General features: G+C 38.1%; 1 protein-coding gene across 1 annotated transcript in view; it reads left to right on the forward strand.

The window, feature by feature from the left end:
• The window catches only part of HDAC9 (histone deacetylase 9), a 684,467-nt gene that overhangs the window by 526,048 nt on the left and 138,704 nt on the right, over nucleotides 1-19,715 (forward strand). The window contains 1 exon segment of the mRNA XM_030550719.1: nucleotides 8,543-8,650. Coding sequence (XP_030406579.1) covers nucleotides 8,543-8,650 — 108 coding nt within the window.

Raw genomic sequence — 19,715 nt, forward strand, 5'->3', positions numbered from 1 at the left:
TTTAAAGATATCATTATTTAAATACTTTTATTGTACTTATATAGCTATATTTTTGTTAGTGATTTGAAAGCCAGAGAAGATTATTTAAAATTAAAAAAATGAAATGTTTTCCAATTCACTTTTAAAGATCTATTAGTGCTGCTGTTATAAACTTGCTTCTTAAGGTATTTGTGGCTCAGAAGCTGAATTCACAATGAAACTTTGAACCCAATTACCAATAAAACAGGGCAAAATAGGGCCCTGGACATTCTATTTTTTCTTCAGCAAGAATATTTTCTCTACATAAATTTTGGTCTGTAGATCATTCATGAGTAGTTAATTATTTGTATTTATTATTCCAAACTTTAGAAGTCTTGATTAGTGGACGCTTAGGTAACAGGGCATTTTTTCAGTTCCTTGTTTGCAGTGGCTTAGCTCCAAATATATAAACCATACTCGTATGGTATGTCTCCACTGCAATCAGAGGTGTGACTTTTGCTAACTTGTTTTGATCTAGTTAGCTCAAATAATAACAGCAGTGAAACCAAGACAGAACAAGTGGTAGCATGGACTAGGCATGTGAACACAAATCTAGAGTCCTGGGCAGTGCTGCAGTGGCTTCACTGTTGTTATTCAAGCTAGTTAGATCAAAGCTAGTTAGATCTAGAGGTGCTGTGGTCACACCTCTGACTGCAGTGTAGACATACCATTATATTCACATTTCTTGTCAAATAGTTGCCTTTCTAAATTCAAAATTCATTCTCTGGAAATATTCTCCAATAATACCTGAAGAAGAGCTCTGTGTAAGCTCAAAAGTTTCTCTCTCTCACCACCAGAGGATGGTCCAATAAAAGATTTTACCTCACCCACCTTCTCTCTCTCATATCCTGCGACTGACAAGGCTATTACAACAATGCAAACATTTTCCAAAATCTTCTTAAAATTTGCTGTTTCTGTTAACATTCCCAGCCAGTAAACTCACTTGCTAGAATATTATCAGGGAGCAAACACAAATGGGGAGTGAACACAGCCCAAGTGAATTTATGTTGTTGGGTTGGTTTTTTTTAAGTAGCTGAAAATATTTTGAGGTATTTACCCAGCTCAGATTCAAAAGGTTGCATAATGTTTATTATTTCCTTATAAATCACACTGGAAGTACAAGTACATTCCTGAATAGCTGCTATTCTGAGTCCTTGTTTACCAGAGAAACTAGTTAGTGAAGCCATTATCAAAGCAAAATCTTATTAAACTGCTGCAGTTTTATAAGTAATTATAATATTATAAGAAGCTCAGTATGCCAGTGCTGGAATATATTCTTTCTAAATATCCTACGCGAACACTTCAGATAAATGAAATTTATGAGGAAACACCAGGCCAGGCACACATACTTTCTCTCCTTTGTTCACTATTGAGAGACATGGATGACAGGCCATTTATTAAGGATCGTTTCTAGGTTATGATGTACACACCTTAGCTTCTTTAGTCATGGTGAGATGAAACAGAAGCAGAGAAGCAAGACAGAGGATCTTTTGATTCCTGGTGAAATCATGGATATGATGAATGATCACTGTGACCAGTGATTCCATATGGATAGGAGACGTGAACTATTAGCATGGCAGCTGGAGTGTAGCACTGGGCACACTGTTGCAGGCTAGTGCATTAACACTCTTTGGCACTAGCTCATTCCAATGATGACAGGCTCGTTGCTGGCAGTCATATCAAAATGCCACACACAAGTTTTAGAAGCTGCAATGCTTCAGGAAAATATTCAGTTACTACTTACTTGCCAGTAACAAAAAACAGTGAAGGAAACATGTTTGCTCTGGCACAAGTGGCAGAGTGTGAGACTCTGAAAACATTTATACCTGCTAAGGCACATAAATTCACTGAGCAATATACGAATGCCTGTGGATCACAAGGTCACATGGGAAAGCTGTGATTTCAAGTGTATTTCTTACAATTTTCTGTTGGTCCATTCCATGAAGGCCAATAACTTAGCTAATTAATATTACTCTATTGCATTCCATCTTTATATTTACTATGTCTGACCACAACAAACAATCGATGCAATGGGTTCTCCGAAGTATGTGTTAAGCTACCAATTTCCCCTGAAATGTATGTTGGTACAACTTCCATCTGAGAATATTTTAGCACAACTCCTACTGGTTCAATGGATGAGAGGGAAGTCCCTTTAAATCACTCCGAAGAGCTATTACTTTTGAACCACAATTACCCTTTTTTGCTTTTGCCCAAGATATTGTGCATATAATATACAGTAACTGCCATTAAAAGATCATATTTTGCCAACCATTCTCACTGACCGGCATATGAGATACCACATTTTCCTACTATATTTAGAATAGGGAATATATGCAGTAACTCTGATAGTACTGTTTGGTAACACTTGGCAAATTTTGATTTTTTAATGGCAGTTATTACACAGTGAATCACACATAGGATGAGAGATTTAGTGTATTATTACTTCTACTTATATTTGGCCATTGGATGGAAGTCACAAGATTCTACTGGGGGAGCTGCATACATTTTAATTCCAAATGTGTATGTGTGTATGTATGTGTGAGTGAGAGAGAGAGATGCATTAAGAGTCAGAGGGTACCAAGAAAATATTCTAGTCCTTTGCATTTGAGATCTAGAGCTTTCCTTCCCTGCAGTTTTAGCTCAAGGTGTAACACAAATGTTACTCCTAACCCAACTCCTGTGCACACACAAATAGCTCCAGTTAAGTGACACTTTAAACTCAAGCTAGCTGGCCTGTCAGGGGGGGTGGGTTCAAGCTCCAGTGCTGCTGATGCAGGATCTGCTAATTCAGTAGGGGCTCAGCTACTCCAAACTGTTACTACCATCTCTCTGAGCGGCTTGAGCGTTGTTTGTGTAGTGTGATTGCTCTCACTAGAGTGAGGCTAATTTTAGATAATTCCAGCTAATGCTGTAGTGGAATCAAGCCCCCCGGCCTTAAAATTTGAGTTGGATGCACTCTGATTTTTAAAGGATAATATTCAGTGGCAGTTGTGCCCCTCCAATTCTGACCCTGTTTGATGAATCAGAAGAACCTACAGCGCTTGTATGTGTGGGACCTAAAGAATGGCCCTGATCATTGCCTTTGTCTTGTATTATTTCCCAGTTATTGCTATATTTGAATTTGAAACTGAGCTTAGTTTCAGAGACGAGGATAAGCTGTAGAACATTCTGCTTGCCTGCCTGCCTCTCTCTCTCTCTCTGATCACTGGAAATGACACACTTGTATTGTTATATTATGATTGGAAAATCTGGATCCCAAATGTCCACAGAGTAAAGTTGGTGCCAGGATGTAGAAAGGAGCCTTCTTAAGGAGGGAGAGAGTTGGAATAGAGGTCACTGGTGGGGGGCTGAGGTATGGATGGGGGAGAGAGAAGAGAGAAAAGTTGCAAGAATTTTTTTAACTGTTTTTAGAATTTTTTCATCACTTTCCCCATCCCTCAGATAGGATCCAGGCCACCAAATATGAGTGTATATTTACAGTATTAGGCATATAGTATTTCAGGGTTTTGTTATTAAAATAGTCATTAACATAAACATCCCCCCCCCACTCAGATGTATCTTCCCTCACCGCTCCACCTCTTCCCACACACTGCATCTGGCAGTAATTTATAATGGCAACAGCAATTTTCAGCTGCTAACCAATCCAACCTAACACAGAATGTCCCAGTCTTGCTGTTGTAACAAGTGCCCTATAAACTGGACCGTTATGAGTTGCTGTGAGGTTTTTTGTTTGTTTGTTTGTTTGCTTTTGGGATGTTAAGGTTTTCATTGTTAGGCCTCAAGATATCAGATATAAATTGAACATAAGAAATACATTCCTATCAAGTTCCTTTTGGTAGTGTAAGATATAGCATTTCTGCATCCAACACTTGAAACATTAGATGCTTTTAGACAGTAAAAATGCTTTTCATTTAAGTCATTCTCTCTTCCTTTTTAATATCGCCACATCCACTTCAAGAATAAGTAGTTTAATTTCTATCCTTTGCAGCTTTACAGAGTATTAGTGCTGCTATACATACCAATGGTTGAGCTATGATAGATGTGCTTGAAAGAGCTTGCAACGTACAGTGTTCATTCAGAAAACTCTGAATGAAATAAATACATATGGGTCTTAAAAACTTTACTCTTGAGATTGGGGTTGTGTTTTCTGGCTCACGGCATTATCACAGATGATTCTTATTCTTTGAAGGGCTGCATAAATGATAACAACATGGATGCCAAAACACTGAGTATAGTTACATTTTAATACTGAAGTTTTGGTGCTTTCAAAATCCCATTAAAACCCCTTTTAGTTTTATGTTATGTATATTTTATTCTACCGAGATACTGAGTGCTCTAGGTTAATTTTCAAAACATCCAAAGCATATGTTCCTCATGGAAAAAGAACAACAATTTAATAGGGATTAAAGTAAAAGGATCTTGTGCTGGAAACCAATTGAACTTAGTATAAAATGCTAAATTTAATACAGGGTTTAATTTAAATCATTCTGTAGGCATGTCTAACAGGGATAAAATTTTCTATTAAATTCTATAGGATGGTCCAAAAAACCTATGGAAAAGCATCACTTTCTATTAAATTCTGTAGGACTTTTCCATAAAGCAATGATTCAGAAACTATGACATATTTAGCAAGAGTGTTATGCACTAAGTATATAGTTTGTCCATGAGGTGGACCTGAGGTAGGCAGGAAGTAATGATGGACTACACAAAGAGTCAAATCCTACTCCACTTATTCATATATGTTTTCCTGTTATATTCATCTTGTACAAGTAATGCAAACAAAAACTGGTCTTGTATGCCTGACTGGACTTTAACACCGGCTGTCTTCACGTTTCACTGGGCAACACTCAGTAAAACATTTAAATTAAACATCATTTGTGTAGTTTTAAATGTTTCAGGGGATTGCATTTGAGACATTTTCTCGGGAGCAGTTTCCTATATAATAAATAATCATTTATTTGTAGAATCAAAATAATTGTAAACATTGCTCTTCAATTTAGTCAGAATTGTTTCTCCTCAAATACCTCTTTCCGACTGATACATTCAGAAGATACTTAAATGGTGGTATAAGTTACCTCTCAGTACATTGGTGTGAGTATATGTAGGTGGCATTAATACACGCAGAAGAGTGGGGTTGGAACAGGAAAAAGGTGCACAAAAGAGAAAAGAAGCTTCCCACCCTCCTACATCCTGGCTACTTTTTATACTACAATGTTCTCCTTTCTCTCCAATTTCTTACAGTAGTAACACACATAAATTTACATTCAGACACTAGGTTGTTGCTGAGTCCTGCCCATTTATGACACCTCTGAATTTGGCCCATGGTGTACAATCAAGAAGATACATTGGGCTATCTTCTGCTTTCTTTTACATCCCAGTGTATTGCAATTAAAGAGTGATGTCTACAAAAGCTAACAGACAGAACTTTAACAGGTTTGACTTTTTATACAGTGGTAGTTCAATAGTCTGCTGCTGAATAAACTATTGAGTAAATGGCCTCTAAGAAAATATTTCAGGCCCAAGCAACTGAGATATTTAAAACTAGTATTTAAAACTAGTAAAAATATGGAAAGAAACAATTCTGCACAGGCAGAGGGATGAACTAGATTATCTAATAGATCTTTTCCATTCCTGACATCGGGAGTTAAATTTTATATGCCAATATCTTCTTTAGTTGTTTCTCAGGGAAATCTCCCATGGAGTTCAATAGAGATTTGCAGAAGAGTGGACTCCAAAATTTAATTTTTAAGGGGTAAAATGTAATTCTTTATCTCCCCATATTGATCATTCTTTTTTCGTGTGTGTGTTAATTTTCTTGTACCCTTCTTGTAGCACACACAGTTCTGCAACTGGAAGTGTGCTCCTGCTGCTTTGGGAGATCCAAATGCATGATATGTGCCATCCCCAATCCATCTGTTAAAGTGCTGAATTTCTCATATACTCTCTGTTAGTCATATTTGAAAATACCTTAAGACATGCTGTTTTGTTTTCCAATCTCCCACTATTATCTCAAGTCCCTTTAAAATTAGACTTTCGTGGGAACAGGGAAATTTCCAGTGGTAAATATTGGGCCTTGTTCCAATTCATTTTCCTCATCCACAGTAGAACACAGAAAATAGTTAACACAATAAATAGTCTGGGCAACAGGGACAGTGTTCAGCTGCTAGCAATCCCTTTCTCATGTTCTAGAGGAGACAACCATTTTGAAGGGCGGGTACATTCACAAACTGTGGTTACAATTTTAGACTCAACAAGCAACTCTGGAAATGAATCATAGCTCTTCCAAGGCTGCAGGCTCCCTGCCTGCTTGTACCTTGGCATGTTGAACTGCAGTTGCATCATTTTCATCAACCACTGCTTTGGTTTTTTAACCTTCATTTGCTAGCCCTGCACATGGTAAGAAAATGTTCCCTTTTAGCCCTTCTGTTAATAAGCATTCAAAGTGAATACTGTACGGTGTTTATCCTACTCTGTTGTGTTTAACAAATACCTTCTATTTGTTCCCCATTTAGACTTAAAATGGATTTTAATTACACCTGCTTCATATGAAGCATTAGAGACAAATGCCGCAGGAGTGTTGTCTAATAGCTAAAACTTTGGGACATAGTGCTTGTTGGTTTTATTCCGCAATCTACCCATTGACTTACTGTGTATCCTTGGAAAAGCTGCTTAATTCATTAAAAATTAATATTACCCATCTGTAAGAGAAGCATAATAAATCATTACTTACTTGTGTTGTGAGACTTAATTCATGTGTGTACTGCACTTTGACATCCTCAGATGAAAATACAGACTATCTTCATTGTACTGAGCTTGACAAGCAAATGCCAGTCTTACTATTCAAAGGGCCTAATTCTCCTCTCACACTGATGAGACTGTGGACTAACCTAGTTGAAGTCAGCTGTGTTACACCAATGTAAATTGGTGAAAGAGAAAGAGGAATCAGGCGCAATACACTGAAAAATGAGATCATGATGATAGCTTGAAATGCAGTAGTAGTGTAACATCAATGGTGAAGATATTTGACAGGTGTATAGAAGTTAAAACTTCTTTCTATTTCCACTAACTAACCAGAGAATTCTGCAGAAATTCCAGAATCAAGTAACAGTTGCATCTATTTTCAATTACTGTACCTGCTTTAGTTTTTGAGAAATTAAGAACAGAAGTTCAAATTAAAAACATGTCTCAGTCTATTTGGAAACTTTAAAAATAGGATCTGCCACCTAGAATCGGTATTTCTAAAGCTTTTTCTTTTCATAATGGACTTGTGTGATATTTTTTTCCATTTAAAGGTACGTCCCATCAAAGAACATCAAAGAAGGCTGCATATTTGCCAGATTCAAGTATTTCATACTAAAGTGTCTGCTTGGTATGAAATCAGACAATGTAAATGCAACCCTTCACCATTTTCATTCATTAGTTTTCATTCTCCTTTGCATTCATTACTTTATGCAAGCACATTTACTGAATTATTGAAAACAGAAGTGTTGAATAAGTATAACTTTTTAAACATATTTACGGAAGTTCTTAATCTATGCTGTCTCGTCTCTGCTATATTCCCTTATTTTTTTAATAGCTGACAGGCTCTTATTTAATACTTATGATAGAAAATAACTTGAAGAGTCAGCAATCCTGTTTATCTTTAATTAAATGTTAGTAGCTAAAACATACTGGACTAAATTCATCCCTGATATGACTTCATCAAACTCAGTGGAATTGCACCAGAGATTAATTTTTCACATTGTATTTCTTCTTTATTTTGTTCCTATCTCAAGCATGAATCAAATGAATCATAAATGTATAGTTTGCATTCAGAAATCTAACAAACTATTTGATTAGATTTCTATTTTCCACTAGCCAAATCCTAGCAAAGTAGCATATAGAAAATAGGATTGGGATTGTAAAAATGTGGGATTATCCCAAGGATGCATCTCTTTATCTGATTTATTATTTTAGTTCTTCTAATTTTTAAATGGCTTTACCAAGTGTGCTCAGTAAATCTAAAATACTCCTTCCATTTATTTAAGGAATATGAACTGTAGCTGTCATCTCGTGTAGAATATGTGCTACTGGTTTCTTAATAACACAAGCTTTTGCTTTCCTAATGCCTGTAGTCACAAATTTCTTTTAAATTCTTTGTCCTGGCACTTGCAAAACTCATTTTCATGTATAACTAAGGGCCCTCAACATATATTGTATCTACTACTGGGGCCTGGTGTCTAACGGGCCTGCAACTAGGCCAGATCCGGCCTATGTAATGCTGTTTGTAATGAGAAATCTAAACAGGGAATGGCAGTGAGGCATGACAGGAATGTGTTTCCATTGGAGAAGTCAGTGTAGAGAAGAAGTATAAGCAAAGCCATGTCCAGAAGGCCTTTTCAGCTGGCCAAGGCGGAAGACTAATGTTATTGTACATTGGCTGTCACCCTGCCAGCCCTCCCTCACTGATTTGTTTTCTCTTATACTCTCTCTCTCTCTCTCTCTTTCTTTTTTCCCCCCCCTTCTCTGCCGACTGTTTGCTCAGGTGGACAGTGACACCATTTGGAATGAGCTGCATTCGTCCGGCGCTGCACGCATGGCTGTTGGCTGTGTCATCGAACTGGCTTCCAAAGTAGCCTCTGGAGAGCTGAAGGTGAGGTCTGGGTTGCGTGGTGTGTGGGAAAACGAGGGAAGAAGCTGAAAGAGAGATGTTATTTTTCTGGAGTTGTGGTGAGGGTGGAAGAGGGAATAGTGGGAAAGATGGTCACTAAGGTGTGGTAATCTAAATACACTGCTAGGTAGTTGGCAGATTTTATTACTCAAAGCCTCCTGGTCACAGGGGAAAGGTTTGCTGTCAGTATACTGTAGTATTTTTTTTTAACACAGAGGTGTTTAGGGAGTTACAGTCCAAGCTAAAATTACTCATAGTATGTACATATCTGGCAAGCTGTACTGGAATTCCCTTTGAAGTGATTTTTAATATGATTATTGAGTAGTATGTGTAACCTCAGAATACCACCCAGCGAGAGGAAAGGTAACTAGTGGACTTGCAAGTTACGGAGGAATAGGGAAATTGTTGATTAGGGAGGTAATGATCCAGAGTATGCCTTTCCATGAAACAATTTCAAACTGACTATGCTTCATTGTTCTTCTTCTCCCACCTTATTTTTCTCTTTTCTACATGATCTGAAAAGAATCATGTACAAAACCCAAATTATTCCCAGTCTAAACAATTTATAAAAGTTCCAGACGTGACAGACTTTGACATTTTATTTGGTATTTTAACACCTCTATTTAAGGTACACCATGTGCAGCTTGAATGCAGAGTTACCCCAATAAATATTGCTGGAGCTAACATGGCTTCTTAATGCAACTATGTATACATTTTCTTGTCCAGACACTGGTGGACTTAGTCCTGTGACCAAAGTCTAGGTAGGAGGTAAATATTTTAGGACCAACAATATAAGTTGGAATTAAATTATGGTGAATTTCCTTCATCTCAATTTTACTTCAGTCAGTATTTCAATTATACTCTAGATAGCATAGTTCACTTAAGTACAGGAACTTTTTAGCTCAATTTCAAACCTGGATGATGACGGTAAGTGCTTAAATCAGAGTATTTTATGACTGTTTCCTTGTACTCTCCTGTCAGTCTATCTGTAGCCATCTGTTGCCTTTTGTCTTCTACTTAGAGTGGGCTGGGTAAGCTCTTTTGCTCTGTGTTTGTACAATGCTTAGTTCCTGGTCCAGGACAAGGGCTCCTACATGGTCTGATAATATAAATAAATGAATAAATAATAAGTATTTGTGATTTAAAGCACCATATGAAGAACTGGGGCATCCAAACTTATGGCCATATTGTGGAGCCCTCTACTCAGGTTGAAGAGTAATTCTGCTGATTAAATGCACAGAAGTTTGAAAATTGGGCCCTGTTTAGTGCCGTGCATACAGTTACAGTGCATTTTTCCTGGCCAGAGGGACCAATGAGGGACGCGCAGGAATTTTTAGCAAGCTTTTATCTTTGTTGACTGTAGGTTGCCCTGCAGAATTTAACAGGGTTTAAAAGGAGAACTAGATAAGAATAATCAGATATGCTTTATGTGCAGTTGACATGACCAGGATCTGCTGCAAGACCTTTATTGCTTATCTCCACGGATTTATGGGGTCTTTCACACTGTGTGATTCTTCTTGGTTGTTTATCTGTGTGTAATGAGTGGCTGAGAAGAATAAAGCGTCAGCCACTGTAAGACCTCAGTTGCCACTGAAGTGGCTGCCGTTTGGAAGTCAATATTTTAAATCTAATGCTAATCTGCTAATTACTTTTTAAAGAGTAAATTCAAAACTGAATTTGTCTAGAATTCACATACTCAAAACATTGTCATACATTTGTTTGAGAGACACAAAAATGCAATTTTTAGGAGCCTTGCTGATGAAGTCTGCACCTTAGATGTATTGAATCAGCACATTCCCCAGCCAGCCCTGCTGCATCCGCCATTCCTCTCACTGTTCAGCACCATGAACTTTTGGCACTACACTGGCTGAGTGTAGACCCCTAGTGGTGGGGAGGTTGTGGAGACTTGTGATACTACAATGCAATTCCTGGTAAACTTTTCTCAGCTATGGACCCTCAACTTGGGTGTATGTAAGCAGAGGCTAGTGTCAAACCTAGGTGAATATTGTTACAGGAGTGCTCTGCAGATGAAAGATGTCTATGTAAATAATTAATTGATAAGGTTCACTAGATAGTGCTCAAGAATATGGAACATAGTTCCTGGGGGTTTTAGGACCCATAGTAGTTGTGCACTACAGATAAATTCTTGTGTGTGGCTCTTCACATGTGTGAGATCTTATCAAACATGGCCCATGAACTTCATTGGTGAATGAGGCTCTTGGGATGAGATCCTCCCCTCTGTCCTGGGCCCTTTAAAACAAGTAAAGGGACCAAACATTCCTGTGGAAGAAGACCTTTGTCCTGCGGAGGGAGCATTCCCTCAGTTAAGCCCTGGTGTAATGGGAGGGAAGAGGCATGCTGGGAGTGAGTATAGGGTACTGTGGTGTGAGTGAGGTTGCAGTTCTATAACCAATAGAACTACCCAGGAATGCTTCCAGAATTCAGGGTATGGCTACATGGCAATCAGAGGTGTGACTGCAGCACATTATGCATACCCAGAGTAGCTTTGATCTTGGTAGCTTTAATAAGCATAGTGAGGCACCTGTGGCAGTACAGGTGGCAGTGTAGCCTTGTTGCCTAAGTATAAGCCTTCCAGGGATTCTGGTATGTACTCAAGCAGCTGGCCCATGCCACTGCTCATGTTGCCATTGTTATTTGAACTAACTAGATCAAAGCTAGCTCAGGTGTGGCTATACATACTGCAATCACGACTCCTGATTGCTGTGTAGAGATATTTTTAGAGAAGCCCCCAGAGATAGCTTAAATTGTGTCCGGGACTTCACCAGTCCCTGGAGCAGCCCAGCATCAAAAGGGAACACCTTTGCTTTCTTCCTCTGGGTTGTAAATTCTATGCTGCTCCTCTTAGCGGCACAGCACACAATTTCACCCTTAATATTTAATGTAGCCAATAATTCCTTTCTGTGGTAGTTTTTGGGTCTTTGATATTTCCCCAGTGATAAACAAATTGTCATTTCTAATACTGGTAACTTTTAAAAACCAGATATTTTGTTACTATTATTATGTATGTCAGTGCTTATTCATTATATTAGTAATGCTTTTAAGGCTCTAAAATTAATTTATAAGTATATAAAAATAAGTAAATTAATACTATAATTGGTTATGTTTACAGATTGATCAATAATATTATTCTTAAATAATACCTTTTCGATGCTGCAATATTAAATTTACTGGATAGTGTCTCTTAGTGTCTTTCCCAGTTACGTAATGTGCCCTGGATTTTTTTGGCTACTTCTTCACACCTTCCCATTGACACAAAAATTACTAGCTGTGAAAAGGGTAAATCCTTGAGCTAATGCAGCTGAAGAAAGGGACTGTCTAATTTGGGTACAAATTCTGCAGTGGGGGGCCTTTTGTAATTAAGCACTACCCAATGTGAGTAATATTTCAAAACTGGGCCTTTAGAATCTACAGGAACATTTCTGATATTGTTTTCTGCAGTTTCCAATATCCCTATTAAGTACTATTATAAGCTTGAGTTAATTATTTTAAGCACAATACTCAAAATAACTATTTCTCTTCATTTTATTTTTTATATCCATTAAGTATGTCAACACTGTCAATTGCAGCACTCTATTCTGTGCAAGAAACACATACGCACCATACATTTTTAATTTGACAAATATGAAACAGAAGAGACCTTGCAATCAACTGTGAAGAATTGGTGGATTTTGTCTGGTTATTCCCTTTGGTTTTAGAAGTTTCCACGGGTTAAGAGGCAATTATGCACAAGGATACTCAAGAAAAAGGCCAAATCAGTTAAAAGATGGCAAGGTCTGATACTATCTTGAACATCCAGTTAAACTGAACCAAAACAAACACAAGCCCCTTCCCATATCTTCAGGTGTGTGGGTGTTGTGTAATTACCCTCTTAGTAGACAGGAATCATTTAACTGAATTAAAATGGTCTGAAATTAATACCTCAGAAACAAAAATGTGGTATGGTGCTTTGCAACATGTTGGCATGCATCAGGAACAAAATAAATTTGCTGTATTCAGACATTGTTACTGTGCTGTTTCCCTGCTATTTCTGGATAACTGGAATTGAACTTGAAATTGTCATTCCAAGTAAGTTTGGATACTTATATTGCTCAAGGTTCAAGTCATACAGGGCCAGATCCTGCTTGCCATGCTCAGGGAACTAGCACCATAAAATCAATGGTATTATTCATGTGAGTAGGGTAAGCACAATTTGTCCCAAAATATTCTCCTTCTTTCTTACTCTTAAAAAGGAGATGTACATATTGTGTATTTTCCCCTTCAATAATGCACCTCTCTAAAGATTTTTTTTAAAATTGCCCATACCCTCAGGTCAGATGTATTGCTAAAATTCAGTTTAGGTAAGCATGAAAAAAGTTGGTTCAGACTTTACCATGGGAGAAAGTTACTGAGGTCTGTACATAGCAGAAGACTGCATAGTTATTTACGAGTTAAAAGATAGGCAGAACATGGATTGGACTATGGCTCTGCCTCTGCTTCAAAGCATCTTTATAAAACTCAGTGAAATCAGTCCAAGACAAGCTAAAGAGAAGCACAACAAGAGTATTACTCCTAATCTCTTAAAACAATTTAGGAAAAAACACTTCTTTAAAAGACCATTTTAGGAACATAGGGACTGATTCAAACTTCATTGGAGATCACCTATTCAGTGGGTTTTGGATTAGACCCATATGCCTGAATATGGTGGTGTTCTCTGAACCACTGTCTCACCTCAGTTTATAAAGTATATTGCCAGACAAGATTAAGTGCATGAGATTCAAAAAATGTGCCAAACAGTTTGTCAGATATTTTTGGCAGCACTGAACTTGGGTACCAGCTGATTTGCAGAGAGAGTGGGATGTTGTAATGTCCATACTGTTTCAATTATCATGAAAGAGTTTAATTAGTAGTGTTACCTAAGAGTGTGTTGGTGTCCATAATAGATACTGGGGAAAATGTTTTAATTTTTTCTTCTCATCTTTGTATTATGACAGGTTATACCATTTGGATACATAGAACTATACTATTTCTGCTTGTTATATCACTTAAAATGACTGAGGCATGTTAGTAACATGGCAAATTAACTTAATCTGTACCAATCTTCCTAATGTGTTACATATGCAGTTATAGAGTATGTTATATATTGATTATTTAAGGAACTTTTCCATGGTTCATGCTTTACTTTAGCAGGTATTCGTATGATACTCTCTTACTGATAAGTAGTTCTATAAGGCAACTTCAGATGTCATGGCAAAGGGGGAAATGAAGAACAATGCTCAAATATGAAAGAAATGTTAAGGTATGAAGCATGAAAGAAAATGAGCCAGATTCTACCCCGCAGAAGCAATTTTCATCTTCTCCTGGGGTAGCTGTTCCAGAGGGTGCATTCCCCACTGGGGCAGGAAGATGGTGATACCACTGCTACTCTGCCCAAGGAGTTCCACTGGGGAATGGCAGTTTTAAAATCCAGTCACAGCTCCATTGTAACAGAGGCTTTTCAGCAGATTTAGTTAAGTCCCTAGTAAACCTGGCTCTGCCTGCTCCTGTGGCTGTGGCCCCACTCACATTTGGGATTCTGCTGGCCCAGCTCTGTGGGAGTGCAACAACACAAGCCACTTATTTGAGATGGACTTACCGCCACCAGCTCTCACCTTCCTAATGAATGAATTAACGTCCACGGCAGGAGAGATTTTCAAAGGTGCAAAGTGCCCAATTCCCACTGACACTCAGGAATAGGTTCTTAGCTGTCATTTGTACTTTTGAAAAATCTCTTCCTGTGCCTATTGTAACAGCATCTATGCACACTGAGTTAAAAAAAAAGAAAAAAAGAGAAGAACAGAGTAAATTGCTATCATCATAATTGTTTAGCTGGTAGTTATTGTTATATTGTTTGTATTGTTTTAATAAAAGCTGGCAACTATAATTGCCTAGTATGGTTTTTTAAATAAACACCATTTCCTTTATGCGCTCTTCTTTTAGTCTCTTAAAAAATGCATTAAAAACATCTCTTAGATGTTTTCTCCTAGTAATTATGGCTATGTTCATAGCTAAATGATTGCTATTATTTTATAGAGCAATACAACTTGAATTATTCACTTGAACTTCACAGCAACTGTCCTCCTCTTCCTATTGTTTGGTTGATTTTTCACTAGGGTGGTTAATATACATGGCTAGACAAAGCAACACAGGTACAGCCTTCTTAGACTACAAGTCCCACGTTTCCAGTTTCCTCCAGTGCTGTCATCTTACAGAATCGTCACGGAGGCAGACAAGCAGCTGTGCATTGCTCTTTGTTTCCATCATACAGTTATGTGTTTAATGGTGATTTCTTGTGTTTCTGGCCTCTGCTGGCCTCTTTTGTAAGAAATAATGGCATTCCCACACGTTTGTTATAGTTTCCTTGGCAAATGTACATGCTGCTTGTACTGCTCTGTTAATATCATGAGTTCTTGTACTCAGCATTTTTAGACCCCAAGGGCCAAATGTTAGCTCCTGCTCTGGCAAATAGCCTTCAAAGCTACCCTAAACAGGCATCTGAAGATTTCCCCACCTCTTACACTCTTGTTCCCTCCACCATGATGTATGGCATGTCTTGGGGTCATGCTGAAGCAGGATGATTGGAACACAGTGATTCTCATCCAGGATAATAGCTTCAAAGGGACTATTACAAGCTGATGGGACTTAGAGCAGACCTGTAGCTACTCCATGTTATGCCAGGGAGCTGACAGTGTCAGAGACTGGAGGAGCACAAAGGTGGCTTAAGGCCACCTTTGCCTCCTCCCATCGGCTAGCTGAATGGAGCTCCTGCACAGCTGCAAATCTGGCTACAAATTATTATTTTTTAAATCGCATAGGCCAACTATATTAAAAGTAAAGGTATTTAAAGTGTGCTACTGTATAGGATTTTATTTATGAAAGCATGGTGAACTTGTCATATACTCAACTAGTGCAGTCTAAACAGAGAAATGTAGTAGTGTCTTCCAGAGTGGCGCTAGGGTTTTTGGCGCCCTAGGCTGGGGTCCTTCTGCGCTCCCAGTCGTTAGTGGCAATTCTGCAGTGAGGGGGTCCTTCCGTGCTCCCAGTCTTTGGGGCACTTCGGCGGGTCCCAGAGTGAGTGACGGACCCGCCTCAGAAATGCCGCCGAAGACCTGGAGCGCGGAAGGACCCCCCGCCGCCGAATTGCCACCGAGGGCCGCAAAATGCTGCTCTTCCAAATCCTAGTGCCCTAGGCGACCGCCTAGGTCACCTAAATGGAAGCACCAGCCCTGAGTGTCTTACATCAATATTGGCCTGGTCCAGAAGCCTTGTGCAGCTAATTATTATGTAAAAATCCAGAAAATTTGTTAAAACAGAACAAAATCCCTCCCATTAAAGTCAAAGGGATGTTTGGATGACCAAGAATGGCACTTCGAATATTACTATTGTTAAGCATTATGTTCCAGCTTCACACTGTTTTACCTATTTACACAGTCAAAATAAAAGACAATGAAGGCTAAATTTTCAAAATTATACAGGTAAGCTGTGTCTGCAAAAAAAATAGGGCTAGATTTTTCTCACAATTTGTCCCATTGGGATGCAGTGGCATGCATGACACTGCAAAATACTGGAACACTTTCCAGGGAGCACTTATTTGTCCTGTAGGGTGAAGTCATGTGAAATTAATTTGTAAAGATCTGAAAGGTACTTTCAGTCAATGCACAAGTGGGCTTATAAATATCATACAGTACCAGTTTTGTGCTGAACTTGAGGATAGCAAAAGAGGATTAGATATCTTTTTTCCAAAGGAACCCTTGCTTCTATAAATATATTTAGAATATTCTATAGATATATTATAGAATTTATTCTATAAATATATTTTACAAATGCTATACAGTTTTTGTAACGACATAATATGCTAAATACCATTCAGTTTAATACAAAAGTTATATTTATCAATTAGCTAGTCAAAGTTGGCTGGCAATGGTTTCAACTGCTGAGTCAATTTTACCCGCTCTGGGCCTGACTGCAAGTTATTAATCATCCTAAACTCTCTTTGAAGCCAGTGAGAGTTAATGGTGCCCAGCACCTCTAGAAGTCATTCATCACTTTGTAGGAATGTATCCGTAAACACATGAATCATTGAGTATGGGTACAGGATATTTGAGAAGAACATTAGTAACCATGATCTTGTTCTCACACATTACAGTGAATGGACAAATTCACATTGTGAAAAAATGCTTCTTAGGCCAATATTACCTCATTATGCTGTGGATCCACCATAGAAGATCAGTGCAGACAGCCTGTACATAAACAGCAGAGAACCCAAAATGTGATGGAAACTATCCTTCACTGCCCATTTCAGCAGAAACAGGATGGATGTCTGATTGTGCTGTTACAAAGCATCAAGGAATTAAGTAAAACACTGAGGAAAAGAATGCTAGCATATATGACTGATCTCCCAGCTACTCTTTGAAAAGTAGGCATCCAGCCACATGTATGGTGTTGAGAGGGAGCAAAATACTTATGTTAGTACGGGAAGGAAATGAATTCTCCTTGTTTGTCTCTCCAATAGCCAGGAGACATGCTCACTTAGATCTAAAATGCATCTTTTCTGTGAATTGAAAGTTTGAATATACGACACCTCTGTGATTCCCAGTTCGAGCATGTGTAGACTTTATACCAGTGATTCAGTACACATACCCCTGAGGGTACGCAGAGGTCTTCCAGGGGGTATGTCAACTCATTGAGGTATCTGCTTAATTTTACAACAGGCTTCATAAAAAGCACTAACAAAGTCAGTACAAACTAAAATTTCATACAGACAATGACTTTTTTAAACTGCTCTGTATACTATACACTGAAATGTGAGTACAATATTTATATTCTAATTGATTTATTTTATAATTACATGGTAAAAATGAGAATGTAAGCAATTTTTCAGTAATAGTGTGCTGTGATACTTTTGTATTTTTGTGTCTGATTTTGTAAGAGAGTAGTTTTTAAGCGAGATGAAACTTGGGGTATGCAAAACAAATCAGACTCCTAAGAGGGGTACAGTCGTCTGGAAAGGTTGAGAGCCGCTGCTCTAATACCATCTTAGTTGCAGCTCTACTCCTTATCTTTAGGTTTAACCACAGAACTAAATATATAATGCTACAGATGTGAATCTTTCCTTTAATGTCCATTTATGTCAGTCAGTTTACATGTAATGGTTACTGTATCCTAGTATAAATAGGTATATGTAAAAAAATGTTTTGAATGTATGTGTCCACTTCATTTTCAACATATTGTTCTTCATTAGTCTATCTGTCTCTACAACTTTCTTTCTTCTAACCCTCAGCCAGAGCTATTCAGAGCTTACAGTTTGGCATTTAAACATTGCCTAAATAAATTAGTTGACATTCAGTTGTACTAATATAGAATATGTTCGTGCAAAGCTTGAAGCTAAAGGATGTGTGAAGGGAGTTCTATCAGTTGCATGAATGTTGTTTTTTAATACTGTGTGTTAGCTGATAATCAGTGTTCAGTCTTGCTCAATATGGATTAGATTAAATTAACTGTTTGATCACCAGCATAGGGTTTTTTCCTAAGAAAAATATTTCCCCAAATGCTTGTTGTAATGCACTGAATTTCACTGTAATTTACGGATATATAATGTATTCCCCAGAGGGGTCACATAGATATTTTGAATGCTCATAGGGGACTGACAGGGTTAATTACCCCAAGATGTCCGAAATTAGCCACTGGTAAGGAAACTAGATCTCCAAACAGATCATTCTAACAATTCCCCTTGCCTTTGTGGATTGCTACAGTAAAGAAACAGAAGAGAGGAGTGTACAATGTATCTGTCATGCTGTCAAAAACAGGAAAGTGTCCCATTTTCTCCCCTTTAGATACCCCCATGATGTACTCTGTGAGATAATCATCTTAATCATATCAATCTTTTGGGAATGCTGATAGAGGTTAGATAATAATAAGCTGTGAACTGAGCAGGGGCAGCTATAATTCTTGCACTGATATTTCCTAATTGTTTTCTAGTATTGAAAGAGCAAAATACACCCGTCATAATTTGATGAATGGTGCCTCCTTGACTATGTGTTCTCTTGGTTCTGTACCTACATGAACTTGAATGTATATATTATTTACATTTTCACAAATGGTAGAGGGGAGAAACACATCCCAGAATTTGTCTGAATGAGAATGAAATTTGGTACACTCACCTGTGAAACATATTTTGTGAAAAACGAGGCCACAAAAAGCCTATGTGGGCAGAGTACCAAGATTTTAGCTAGCAGTATAAATGCAGTTTGACAGCTATAGGCTAAATGCCCCCATCCTCCTTCTGATTCACTATACTCTATATTAAGTACAATCAGCAGACTAATGACTTTAAAATTAAACAGCCAGTGCTGTTCAGTATTGCCAACCCTAAGCATTCACAAATCATGAGTCAGATCCCCACAATCCATTACATTGGCTTTAAAATGATGAGATTTTTAAAAAATAGTAAATTTGGGGTACTTTTAATTTGCCATCTGGCCTTTGAGCCTTTAAAGGTCACATTTTCAAGTTTTTCTCAGCAACTATGAGGGCTAGAATTTTTTTTTTAAATCACCTGATTCCAAGATCTGAGTCTCTGGAAAACAACAAACCCAGTGAGCATAGGCAATCCTGGATATTCCTCTCGAATGGCTTTGTAATTGCCTTGGTTTTTGGTTTTCATTGGTGGTGACTCCAATCTACAGGCCATTTCTGTTCAATTGCCAAGGAAGATGTAGCTAAGAACTGACACACGTATTTGAAGCGTGTATCTCTTTTTGATAAAGTATGAACATTTATATGCAAATGAGGGGTATGACAATGAGTGATGCTGCCGAGTGCCCTGAAGTCTCTAAATGAGGATCAATGGAACTGATCACTATATTGCAGGACTACTCCCTTTGCAGCTGCCTTGGGTTTAGACTGATAACACAATAGTCTAGACTCTAGAAAATATTGTAATTGGCTTCTTGAATTGTGTTTAACAGTGGGTTATATTCAGGGGCGGCTCCAGGCCCCAGCACGCCAGCCT

The sequence above is a fragment of the Gopherus evgoodei genome, chromosome 2 (genome assembly GCF_007399415.2).
Source record: "Gopherus evgoodei ecotype Sinaloan lineage chromosome 2, rGopEvg1_v1.p, whole genome shotgun sequence".
Classification (NCBI taxonomy): domain Eukaryota; kingdom Metazoa; phylum Chordata; order Testudines; family Testudinidae; genus Gopherus; species Gopherus evgoodei.